This window comes from Babylonia areolata, chromosome 18 (assembly GCF_041734735.1).
Source record: "Babylonia areolata isolate BAREFJ2019XMU chromosome 18, ASM4173473v1, whole genome shotgun sequence".
NCBI classification, from domain to species: Eukaryota; Metazoa; Mollusca; class Gastropoda; order Neogastropoda; family Buccinidae; genus Babylonia; species Babylonia areolata.
The window spans coordinates 55500679-55514884 of record NC_134893.1 but is presented as its reverse complement, the minus strand read 5'-3'; the positions used below and the strand labels follow the sequence as shown (position 1 = coordinate 55514884).

The 14206-nt window shown below is 40.5% G+C and overlaps 1 protein-coding gene across 1 annotated transcript in view; it reads left to right on the top strand.

Moving 5' to 3' along the window:
* Positions 1-11229: 11229 nt before the first annotated feature.
* LOC143292928 (uncharacterized) overlaps positions 11230-14206 on the top strand; it is a 65554-nt gene continuing 62577 nt past the window's right edge. Inside the window, exon 1 of the mRNA XM_076603624.1 lies at positions 11230-11426. Coding sequence (XP_076459739.1) covers positions 11273-11426 — 154 coding nt within the window. The 5' untranslated portion in view covers positions 11230-11272. The remainder of the gene's footprint in view (positions 11427-14206) is intronic.

The window sequence follows — 14206 nt, the reverse complement described above, 5'->3', positions numbered from 1 at the left end:
GTATGGACATACACACATACGGACACACAAAAGCACACATATGCAAATATACATATAACGTCGATCCCAAAAACAGAGCACATGCATGGTTTTGTGTTGTGTGGCTCCAGTCGCACATAGCTCCCATAAACCACACTCACAAACATGCACAATTCCACCCTGCACACACACACGCACACACACACACACGATCCCATGACATACATAGACATACGTGCGCACACATGCTGCCACAGTTTTGCCACAAATGGTGTGGAAGATCTCCGAGGCCAACAACGTAACGTTTTGAATATTATTCAGTCTACTGAAAAGGCCCAGAGAGACGCTGCTTTGGAAAAAAACACACCCAAAAACCCGCACATAACTAGTTTGGAGATGATGCCGAAATTCATTCCATAATAATGGCTCGTGCTCTACATTTCAGGTTTGACTTTCGGCTGCTCCCTCTCTGTCATTCATTCTGCAAGGCGACCGATGTTATGATGGCGTTGTATCTGGTTTTAAGACACTTTTTAGTTTTCTTATGATTTGAGGCATTCCCAGATGAAAGACACTTGTTGTTGCTAGGCCACCAGCCTATCGTTGGCTCGCTCATTTTGGTGTCATACACTACACCATGTCAAACTGATGCGAACTATGCCCATCGTTTTCCTTTATATTGGCCAAATTTCGCGGCTGACCCAGTACAAAGACGCTTCTGCCAAGCCCATCGTCTTTTCAGCCAATCGGCCTCAAGTGCGGTATCATTCCTCGGCCAACTTTTTAAGCATTTGAAAAGTATTTTCTTGCAAGTTTGTTTAACTTGGCTTTCTGTGACGTTATCGTTTTGAGACTTGACGTCATTACTATGTCTGCATCAGTTTTTGGCGTTTGGTTCAATTATATCTTCAAATCTTTACTTTCAGTTTGTTTTCCGCGCTCCTGTTTCCCTTTTCGAGTTCATAGTGTGGGATCTGACATGACCTGGTTGTATGCCTCAAATTCCACCCTGCGATTGCTCAGTTCTGAGTCACTAGCACGGAGTCTCCGGGATCACCCGTTTGACAAGGACGATATGTCTTGAGACAGATCGTGGGGCGATGGCTCGATCCCAAGATCGGTCTGAAAAAGGACCGAGGGGAAGCAAGGTCGTGCTTCACACTTCCCCCGTTTAGGGCTGACCTGTTACTGTGACCCGTGTTTTTAGTTACATGAAACAAGACAGGTCGGGGTGGACAAGACTAGGTACAATACAATGTGACAGTTATCATAAAACGTTACCGGGAATCCCATTCGTTGTCTGATGAAATTTGCGCATGGGTCACTACAGTTCCAAGGACAGGTTAAATGCTGCAAGATCTCAAGACGAAAGAAACTGGCCATCAATTTGCCGTTCACAACTGTAACCGCTTTCACTTATTTCTTGCTGAACTTTGATGTCAACCAGTATCAGCGGAACACCAACAGTTCGTCAGTAGCTTCTGTAAATGTTAATATTCTGTTCATCTTACTTGCTCGTCTGAAACACACACACAGATATGGTATTAATATTCGAAAATCATCCCATACCTACATAGAAAAATTCCAATATCCCCTTCTTTGTAATCTTTTCTTGTTCAATCCCAGTTTACGATTTCACTAACCCGCAAAAGACATCTATATATACAACGTGTATTACCTAGATCAATACAGTGTACACGTTTTATTTCAGAAGACCTTTGGAATGAAACAATTGTGTAAGTGTAACCTGTGATGGTTGGAACGACAACAGGACGGACAAAAAACAGATCACTAATATCCATCTTGCCCCGTTTCATCTCCACCCACCTGTAGATGTATATGAACAATGCTAATGTTAACAGAATAGTCCTTAATTATAACCTTTGATCGAGATCTGCATGAAAGTCTTGACTCTCGTCGATGAGTTTAAATTTAGTCGAACTACATACCCTCCGCCGGGAGAGTTTTGCTGACAAATTCTTATTTTCTCAAATGTCTCCCACATGAGAGTGGCTAGGGCTGGAGAAGGCCTCACGGCGCTGAATGGCAGCTTCCCAGCACACAACACATGCAGGGACACTATAAAGAATAAATGGCATTTATCAGTCTACGTGCCGGCGCACGCTAACATCTTTCAACACACCAAGAAAGACTTACACCATATTTTCAATTAATTGCTTAACGTTATTGCTACAGACATATTATCATAATTGTGTTAGTGGGCTAAACCATTCATCAGTGTTAGAGAACTAAAATATATATCAAATATCACCGAAAGGAAACATAGACGGATTGTTTTGTTCAGCTCCACGTCAAAACGCTATTTGGTTATCAAAATGAATGACATCAAACACTGTTTATAAAGTGACAATAATTTATGACAGTATCTCTCTGTAGCTCATTCCAGGTCAGAGCACCCCAATATCCCAAAGAAATACGTTACTGGTCGTGCGACCCTCGCTGTACGACTGCCTCCCTCGTGGGAAGACTGGGTTGCGCATTGCTTCATGCCACTCAGGCCTCCCCATTCCACTTTAGATTTTGGAAGGACGTTCATCAGCTTGAAGAGAGAAAGTCTTAATGTTGATATAAAAAATATATATATATTTCAGTTTGCGACGAGTAATGGATTTGTTGGTTCTGGTAGGTTTTGAAGTATTAAGCGAGATGACTGACCATTCTGCTGTCATCCTCTCGCTTTTTTATGTTGATATGAAGGCACACGTATGGATGCCAGTCACTGGCAGTTTATTCTAGTATGCTATTAAAGACAGGTTATACACTAAAAAAATCTTTTATCATGTATATACAGGAATGTTGCTACAGCGATGAGCAGTACGTTGCGGACGGGCCACACGCAGGTTCAGCTACTGCGTTCAACCCAGCTTTCTCGTACAACGACTACATACAAGAGGATCGGCATGCCCATGATGTCTGCTGCTACAAAACAAAAAGAGATCGTGATGAAAACTGCGATAAGTACTACAGGCTAAGACCTGTTGGCCAGTGTAGTACCAATATTCCTGAATATTTGGGTGAGTACGATTGCACAGTTATGTTGTTTGTGCATTGTTCAGAATCTGTGTTCAGTGTTTTTTCTTCTTGTTATTTTGATGGCCAACTTCAAGATGGGAAACCTTTTTGTGAGGAAGAGTAAGGTAAGACATTGGGGAACCCATGAATATGAAAACATTTGTGAATCCGTTCATGCTTTTGCATTTGTGTATCATAATCATGATAACGTTATTATCCCAGTAAGAGAAATCAAGTGTGCTGAAGTCAGTGATACATACAGATTACAAGCAAAAATAAAAACCAACAACAACACAACAGTGATTTTCTTATGTGTTTTATGTCAAATCATAATTTACCTGTCTGTCGTGCTTAAATTACTGTATAATTGCAGGGGGAGAGTAAATAGGGGGTCATTATTCCTTCTTTGGGCCAAAAAGATAATGACGACGTGGGGTATTTGTGCTTGAAACGGCACTACAACCACGTAATTATTTCATCACACAGTTGATTTCATTATGTGTACAAAAAAGCGATCAGAGTGAGCTATTCCGTGAACGACTTTGAAATTGGATTTGTGCCGTAATAACTTGTCAAGTGATCAAATACTCCCGGCATCCTGATAATACTCAAACGTCAGCAACCTGGTTACTGGATGATGGATTTCTTTATCAGCGTGAGGTATCTACTGACATAATTAGGCACTGTATTAGAATAAATTTGTGTTATATGTGTAGTACTGCATTTAATCAGTGTTATTGAGATGGTTTATGGCCAAACCGACATATTATAAATGCAACTGGTTGGGTTTTTGCTTCCTTTGCTCTTTTTCCAACGCATTTTCATGAAACAAATCACGCTGTATCAACACGACTGGGGTTAGTTTTCGGTTTGAATGCGGGGAGGCGGGGGAGTAATATACATATATATATGTGTGTGTGTGTGTGTGTGTGTGTGTGTGACAACCTGCCTGCGGAACCGATGTAACGTCCCAAATCGCCCCCTCCCCATCCGTAGCCCCCCCCCCCCCCCCCTCCCGGGGGACTTGTCAGTGCCCTAAATCGTCCCCCGTGGGACTTTTCAGGAACCATGCTGTTTCTGTCCACCCCCAGCCCCCTCTCCTCCCTCCCCCTGACTTCAACAAAAGCACCCATCGCAAAACGTCACCCCCCGCCCCCCATGTTTCCGCTTTGTGCGCGCGCGCGCGCGTGTGTGTGGGTCTGTCTATCTGTAGAATAATACTAATGATAATGATTATTTGATCACATTATTATGCCCTGTCAGTGGATACAATCCTAAAAATGTTGAGTTGGTGGGTGTTTTTTGTTGTTGTTTTTTTAGAAAATGACATGTTAATTGTCACAAGTCTTTTCTTATTATCCCATACGGAGCCCTGCTCTGGGGCATGGGTTCAAACCATTAAAATGTCATCTATCAATCGCAGCAAGGCCGTTAACCAGAATGTACTGGACAGCTTTACAACTGGCGCACTGGTACGTGTACTTTGTAGTGTATCGTGAATTTACTGGACATCTTTCCAACATGTTTCCAGCAAGTTTTCAAAGACTATCACCTGATTATTTCATCTTGCTATCTTGTTTGTCGTTTTTCCGTCATAACATTAGACCGAACAGCATGCTAGACTTCATATTCAAGGTACCCATTTTGCCACGCCTGTAGATGTGTAACCACAAAACGGCGGCGAAACTGTAAAAGTATGTATGTGCATGTATATGTGTTTGTATGTATGTCATGGGAGCTGGTGTGTGTGTGTGTGTGTGTGTGTGTTTCAAAATCAGCAGTTTTGTTCACAAGGGAAATGCATTTTGTCTTGTTTGATTCAAAGAACGCCGAGAAGTTTCTTATTTTTATTTTATAACAGTTTTCTTCAAAAGCGGGTTTCTGCGGATATTGGTCCTTTGAAAGTGTAAAACGACCCCTCCCCTCCGCACCGTCCCCCCTCATCTTCCCCCTCCGACGGTTCCTAGCCACCAGCCTTCCAACCCATCATTCGCCTACCCCTGATGCTTTACTTGTCCTTTCACTCTCTCCCACCTCACTCCGCCCACACACCCATCACTACCCTCACTACCCTAACCCAGACTATCAGCACACCTATCAGCTTCATTGTAGAGATTCCGGGATAATGTCTATGTTCCCCATATCTGTAATCCCCCAGTTCTATATTCCAGTAGATTTAAGTTCCCTCAGGTCTATACCTGTTTTATCATACACTTTTGGGTAGTGGTCAGTAGTGGCCAGTCAGCAGTGGTAAGCGATCAAAGCATATGAACATTTTAAAATATTGCATAAGTAAGAACGCACATTGCAAAACAGACGTTAACATAACGCAAACTGCATACTTTTGACTAGTGGTCAGAACTGGTCAATGAATCGTCAAACCAAGTAGTCTTCATTTTGCATAAACTTGCCAAAATGCCAACATTCTGTAAACTTTTGCATGGTGGTCAGTAGAAGTTAGTGATGGTCAGCAATGATAACCACTAGTCAGTAGTGGCGAGTTCAGTCAAATTATATCAAGAAGTCCCAATACGCAGTAACTGTCACAAAATCATACACTCTGAACAGTTAGTGGTACGTTGAGGTCAACAGTGGTAAGTTGAGGTCAACATTGGTCAGTTAGCAGTAGGAAAGTACTAAGGCATCATAATAAAGTACAGACGTGCAAAAAACAACTCGACCAAACAAACAAACAAAAAAGCGTGATCAGTAACGGTCAACAATGATCAGCAGAAAGTAATGTTTAGCTAATAGTCAAATTCTGCTAAGAATTGTATAATCATCACAAAGTAGTGCAATTTGAACACAAAGGTCAGCAGTTGTCAACAGTTGTCAGAGAACCCGTTTGAAAACACAACTCAACGTTGCACGCATGAATCTGAATCTGATTCTGAATTTAATACATTCAGAAACGGGAAAGCTTTTCAGTCCATAATCTCTGTTTATATACCTTGAACTAAAGAGGGTTTGAGAAGAGAGTGACTTCTCAGAGTACCTAATTCGGACACGTTTCCTGACTGCGGCGCGCACCAACGCAACAAAAACCTTAGAAGCATTTTGTCGGATTGTTCTCTCTCTCTCTCTCTCTCTCTTTCTCTCTCTCACATATATATATATGTGAGAGAGAGAGAGAGAGAGAGAGAGAGCTGAATTTAAGTTAGCCGATAACGTTGCAGAACACTTCATGACTGCAGCTAGTGTAAGTTGTTTAGATCTGGGATCTAATTCAGGTGCACCAAAGATCCATCCTTATTACTTGCGTGCATGATTATATTTTGTTCGTACATGCACAAAGTCTGTCGCTCATGTGGTCGTCCGTACATGTATTTCTCAAACGCATGGCTGTTTCTATACTGCGCGGCGTCACTCCTCCGGTTTTCCACCCTTTATGTAACAGTGTGTGTGTGTGTGTGCGCGTGCGCGCGTGCATGCGTGTGTGTGTGTGCGTGCGTGTGTGTGTGTGTGTGCGCGCGCGTGCGCGCGCGTGTGTGTCTGCATAGTCATGAGTTGAAAGATCGGGACTTATACACACACACACACACACACACACACACTTGTGATGTGTGCGTGCGTGCGTGTGTTCGAATACCAACGCGAATTTTCACACAGGGTTGAATTGAAAACACACACACACACACACACGCGTGATTGATAGTTTTACCCTGTTGCGCGATGGTGAAAGGCTGGTAGTGTATACAGACATATTCGCGCTCGTGCGCGGAGAAATTGATATAAATTATGACGGAAGCATAGCCTCACGTTTACACACATATGACGCACGCATACTGTGTCATGTGCACAAGTGCACACTTACACATACACACACATACACATTTTTATACACATACACGCGCGTACACACACACACACTCATATGCATACACACACCGAACCAGCATGGGGGGACGTCCCAGAACGTCTCCTGGGGGACGTTTGAGAATACAAAAGTGACGCCCGGGAGACGATTTAGGACACTGACAAGTCCCCCGGGGGACGATTTGGGACACTGACAAGTCCAGGGGTCAGTGTCTTGTCAGTGTCCCAAATTGTCCCCCGGGGGACCTACGCGAGGGGGTGACGATTTGTGCCGTTACACCGGGAACAGGCGATGACAAGGAAATAAACAAGACGGGCGCTCACGCGTCAAGAGAGAACTTGGCACACAAAATGAAAGATAAAAAAGACTTTATTTGAAAAAAAATCTCACACATACGCGTACAGGGGACAAGCGATATCTCCCCCCAGCCCCCTCACCCTTCCCTTCCTAACCCACTAACCAACTGTAAAATAATAGGGTAGGTATGCCTAATTGTGAACGATCCAGTCGAAGCGACCAGCTCAACGTGTCTTCTGTGAAGATAAATTGTCCTACGATAGTCAAACGTAGTTCTTTTGTTTTTGAATGCTTTCTCGGACTGGGTTGCACCAGGAAAATTTCGTCTGCTCATTCTTTCCAACGTTTTGTCGACGTTTAACTCCGAGTCCGTCCATGTTAACTGTCCATTTGGGATGACACAGGGAGTGCATCGGGCTGTAGTCTGTAGTGATTATGTTGGTCGTCGGTCCGCGTAACTCAGCAACTCGGTCTCCCTCAAGTGGTGGACCTTGGAACCAAAAACTGAACTAGAATGGGTGAAAATGATATAACTTCCACACACAAAGTCTGCTCTCTGTTCCGCCGCCCGTATTTATTCGACCAAAGGGAAAACAGACAAAAGCAACATTTAAAGTAGGATACCTTTATGTTGTCCTGAGGATATGTTACAACCCTAATCGGAAGGAAAACCGTTTTTGATTCACTTGTGTAAAAAAGTAAGTCTTGTGTTATAACCCGGTGTTCGGTTGTGTGTGTGTGTGTGTGTTAAACTTTAAGATTGCCATTTTCTCTGGAAATACTTTGTCTGCCAATACCAAATTGGGCTTAAACATAGTATGAAAAAAAATCTTCACAGTCATGCCAATGATAGGTTGTAAGTCTTCCGAAATAAGGTGTATTTTCGGGTCATCAACGGTTCATTTCGTTGATATTCGTTCCGAAATCCGAAAATTCTAAAAACCGCATCCCACTGACTTGATAGAAGTGTCTGGTGAGAAGAGAACATGACCTCGTTTTTCTCGTTCACAATTAAAAGGAAAGAAATACAAATTCTGGACAGAACACATACAACGAGACTAACACAATCGACGTGTTTACTGCAGACAAATATTCTAAAGTGGACTCTGAATTAACTGGAATGAACATGAACGAAAAATTCAACCAATCTTTCCCTCAGCACCTTGTAGACTGGTTCATGCAGATCTAGAGATCTACCATGTGTTGCGATGTTACTTGAAGTGATGGCAACGTTTCTTTTACCCACTGAAATAAAAGAACAATCGAGATCTACTAAAACACACAAGAAACATGCTTTGAACAGTGTTATTACGTCCGATACAATGACGTTTGTTTATCCCACGAAGAAGAAAGCAACATTGCGTTAAATATTAAATTTAGGCAAGTGACATCAGATCAGTCAGCTTGCTTCAGACTGAACATGCATGGTTCGTACCTGCTGGCATGCCTTTTTTTCTCCCAAGATTTTTTTAAATATATATATATAATATGTAACACAGAACACTTCTTAACGATTTGTTAATAACTTTTTTCTCTCCTCATGATTCCATTACTGGATTAAGCGCGAAGCACAAGTGAGTCTTGAAGGCATTGCCTCTTGTTTGAGACTATTATAAACTGGTGATAGATACTCGCTCGTACCCCTGGCATAAAACATATTAAAGAGGAAAATATATTGTTAAACGTTTCAACCCCAGAACGGCCATCATTAGAACACAAATTCAAGAAGTTATTCACTATCAGGGTCGGTGGCAGCACTACCACCAGAAAGATTTATAAAGCCACACAAAGAAAAGAAGCGTCCTGTGCAGCCTAGACGCTGCAAGGACTGCATTACACAAAACGTCGAACAGGTCAGCAACGAACAACAGCAACTGTTTCGTGGTACCACCATACACACCGAACAATACAAAAAGTAGAGACGTTTTAAGTCAATAACCGGTTTAGGCATTTCAAAAGTTTAGTTGAATCCCAGACGTCTGCAAAAGAAACCTTTATAGTTGAATGTGAAAATGATCAAAACCATAATGATGATAGTGTGGTGGACATTAGTTCCATAAACCAACCAGTATCCAAAGAAAAAGTGTTACTTGTTATATGAATTTTAAAAATCGGCGAGTTTGAAAGAGTGGCTGATTTTTTCGCGAATATTTTAAATGCATTATTTGTTAAAGACATCTTTCCGGAGACTAGACAGATTCTGTTGTAATCCCTTTGTTTTAAAAGGTTGATATGAACAACTTAAGTAATTACCGAGGTATCTCATTGTGTGATATCAGTAGCGAAATTATAGTACGATTGTAAATAAGACTTCAGGAAGTGATAAGTTCACATGATCTGACAGATGAACATCAAGCAGGATTTAAAAGGGGTTATTCAACTGTTTATCATCGTTTACGTTGTTGGCACTAGTACAACATGAATAAACGTAACATCGTTGTATTCAAGAAAGGGGGTGATTTAGCTGCCAGGGAGAGAGGGACAAGTTATGGCGTTATGCCAATTATTAATGCACATGAATACTTGGGAATTTATGTTTCTACTTGACTGAGCTCTTTGACAGCCTGTAACAATCTTTGCAGATGAGCAAAAATTGCTCTTTTATGCATTTTGCAAATAAAAAAACTGTCAAAGTAAAAATGTACTTATTTAAATAATTATTTGAAGCTATTTGACTCGCACATTCAACAACAAATTCACTATGGTGATGAGTTATGAGGACTCGATAAAGAAGCATTTCATCATGAAAAGGTATGTGCGTTTGCATTAGGATAGATACTTAGCCCTAAAAATACGAACACAATGATTTTATGCATGGAGAAACAAATAGGTATCCTATTTGTATAAATCTAGTTATTAAGTGCGTTGAATACTGGCGAAAATTATTGAGAATGCATGAGTTTAGATTTCCTCGCAAATCCTATAAAATATTATACGTTGTAAGCTGTACATGTTTGGTTTTGCTTATGTGTGGCTTAACGAAGGTGTGGATGGGACTGGCGTTTTTCTTTGGATTTTCAACGAAACGTTAGTTATGTGTAGATGGCAAGAATGGGACTTTCGTGTAAACAACAGTGAAAGATTTAATGCTTACAGTACCTTTTGCACTATACCCGATGTCAAAGCTTATTTACTGATGAATCTAGATATACATAAATAGCATGCAGTGGCAGGATTGAGACTGGGCATTTCGTTACAGAATGCACAATGAGGCTGATTTATTACGTCCACTTTGCCAGATGAAGAAAGAAAATGCACTTTGTTCTATCCTTCCCAGTGTTGCATGATTTGAGTACAGTACATACCACATGGACAACGTGTTTAACTTGTCACTGTTAACCATGCTTGTATGATATATGGTGTGTATTATAAATTATCTAGGGGTGTAAGTGTCAATTAAAAGCAGGTATTTCATGATGTGTATTATTTATTACTTAGGTGAGGGTATGTTACTTAAAAGAAGGTATGATATATATATGCTGTGTATTAAATGTTATTTAGCTGAACGTAGCTATGTCATTTTACAAGGCATGATGCGCTGTGATGATTTTTAAACCCTTTCTTAAGGGTCAGTGGCCTATAAAAGAATAAACCATCCATCAGTCCATCTCTCAGCCTCTGTCTGTCTGTCTATCTGTCTCTCTCGGTCTCCCTCTCTCTGTCTGTCTGTCTGTCTCTCTTTCTTTGTTTTCACTATTTTCTTGTTACTTTTGCGTTCATGTCATCAAGGCTGATAAGATATTGATATGTAAAAAAAGAGTCCCCCCCCTTTGTGTGTCTCTGTGTGTGTGTGTGTGTGTGTGTGTGTGTGTGTGTGTGTGTGTGTGTAATGCAGCTGTAAAAACACCACTACCAGATGCAGCATTGTACGTATGTGCTGTGGATGAAAGGGGGAGATAAAGAGGTAGTGAATAAATGCGCATTAACTGATAAATTTTCTGATTTGGTGCTCAGTATTTAAGAGATCCTTCACAAACGTTAATGATACCAAAATATCCCCATTGTTGTTGTGCATGGAGACAGGGTTTGCGTCCTTCTGCGCATTCACAATGCCTTTGTGTTCATTCAGTCTGGATATGGGGAGATCCTCACATTACAACGCTGGACGGAAAACAGTACACGTTCAATGGCTGGGGAGAGTACACTATGGTCCGTGTTCACAACTTCACGCTCCAGTGTCGGACAGATCGGGCGATCAATGAGAGTGGGCACGTGATAAACGCAACTGTATTCACCGCTATTGGCGCAAAGGAGAACGGGGCGGACGTGTTTGTTGGCTTGCAGCCCATCACACGTGATTGTAAGTGAATATCCTTTATCATGTCTGGAAATCGTCTGGTGGTGTGGGGGGTTGGTATCCGATCATGTATAACTTTTCTTTCTTTGCAAACATATGGACATCATTTTAGCTGGTAATGCTACTGACACTGACGTTACGATAGTGTACTTGTGGCAGGTCCACATGTTTGTTTGTTTTTTCTGAATAATGAAAGCACCAGATTTAGTAACATGATATAAACCATCAAAAAAGTCTTGACCGAAGAAAAACCCAGAACAGATGATGATGATGATTAAATTAATGGTAACAGTAAATGTGAAAATGGTCAATTATCGACTAGTTGATTTTTAACGCAATGGTCAAAGTCAGTAGACATGAAAGAACTTTCCTCAGCAAATAATCCATTGATCACAGTATGTAACTGGATCATTGGATAACACGTATCGGTAAGCATCACTTCAGTAATGACAAAAGAGATACCCATCTTACAGGTCCTTGCCATGAGTCCGATTATTGCAAGGCCATATCTGCCTGTCTTTCTATCTACCAGTCTATCTATTTGTCTGTTCATCTGTTTTTCAATCCATACATTGTCCGCCTGTCTATTCGTAGCTCGTTTCGTTGTAAGTATTTGCCGCTCAACCCATTTATCGAAGTTTGTTAACTTTTTTCAACCATGGACGAACATGGCTTTGTTCCTTGATATGTACTGGTGATGGAGAAGAAAACCTTACCAGGGACAAACAGTACTGCTGCATCAGTGGCGGTGAGGTTGAAGACAACGGGTAGATGTGGAGCTTTCTTTTGACTTATATAACACAAAGATGAAGACCATATCATTATCAGACTGTATAAATTGCATTCCAAATTAGTTTGTTCAGGGAAAACACTTGCCGAGGTCCAGGCTAATACAGTACCCCAAAGCAGCCTGTCTACGATGTAGATGTAGACATCTGTGTGTCCGTCCGTCTAGCTCGGGCTATACTCATAGCTGTTATTAACGTCATCTTCACTTATGTCTCTTTAGATGGGGTGAGTGGATGATGATGATGATAATGATTATGATGGTGTGTGTGTGTCTATGTCTATGTATCTGTGTCTTTGTCCAATCTTTATTTTAACCTTGCAACGAAGGTTCCATTCTTAAGAAAGTATACCACATGTTTCTTTATCCAACACAGTGAAATATAGATTAAATTTAAGATTTTGAGCAAGCACTTTGGCATCATGAATATGCCTTTCCTTACAACATATAGCAACAGACTTTCAAAATACATTTCCTTACATGTATACAAAAATACAACATTTACATACATACAACATTATGCAAAAATTATATGGTTTCACAGCTGATTCTTTCGTTCTCTCGCACAAACATCCCCACTTACCTCCACACTCCTTCAACCTCTCTCTCTCTCACTCTCTCTCTCTCTCTCTTCCATCAACGATAGCTTTGGTGCGGATTTTACAAACCAGTCAGAAGATTCAGAACTGAGTGCATATGGCAGAATGATTTTGAATTTATGTGTTGCTTTTCGTTTGTTCATTACGAATGGTGTATGTAATGGTGACCTTCAAGGTCGTTACACAATCATTTCAAATGCAGGCTGTGTGGTTGAATATTTCCTTGCTTCCGAAGATTTGTTTTATGTGATACAAAAGTGCTGTCAGCTCAGTGTTTCTGAAATGATTGATTCTGATCACCAACCTCTTGAATTTTATTTTCATGCAAGAAGTAACATAAAAGATAGGAACAATCAGTAAACAATCAGCAGGATAATGTTGCACAGACATTGATTAAAAAAATTGTCTGGAATGATGAATTAAAGCAGCACTATTATGAAAATAGGCATTTTAAAGATACAACAGAAAAAATACACCGTGCTACTATTTAATTGAAACTGATATAAGCATGGCATTAAACGTTTTCAATGATTGTTTGCAGCAACAAGCAAAACAAGCAGACTGCATGAAAAAGAAAATTTACAAAATCAGAAGAATGGTATCATCAAGAGTGTAGAACAGCGAAACATAATGCCAGAAGGCTTTTCTTGGTGGCCAGAAGAACGAAAAAGAATGATAGTTTTTGCAGTGCTAGAAGCGAATACCAAAAAATGTTGAGGAGAAAGAAAAAATAATATAATGATACTCTAATAGATAAGTTGATCCAGTCAGTTAAGGACCAGATAGAATTCTGGAACAACATGAACAAAATATATAATAAAAAGAAGTCTCAATCTAACGAAATCTCTGTACATGATTGGTTTAATCGTTTCAAAAATGTTTGTGAGAAAGAAGCACACTAGTGGCTATGATATTCATGTTTTTACTGACACGAATGATTGTTCTAATGTTTTTGATGATGGTGTTGATGTTGATAATGGTGATGGTAATGAATATGACAGTAATGATTATGATTCTGAAGATGCATTGTTAAACCGTCCAGTTTCAAAAGAGGAAATCCAACTTGCGATTACGAAATTAAAATGTGGTGAAGCACCAGCACCAGATGGTATTATTGGAAAATATTTAAGAATGCGGGACAAATGTGTTAGATTTTTTGGTGCATTATTTCAACAAGTTGTTCGATACAGGTCAGTACCTTGACAACTGGAAAGAATCCATCATTATACCTTTATTCAAAACAGGCAGTGTTCATGATCCTAATAACTACAGAGGCATTTCCTTGTCAGATGATAGCAGTAAACTGTACAGTTCTCTAATGAATTCAAGACAGCAAGAATGGATCAACTTCAACAACATTACTGGTGAATTCCAAGCCGGTTTTAAACAAAATTATT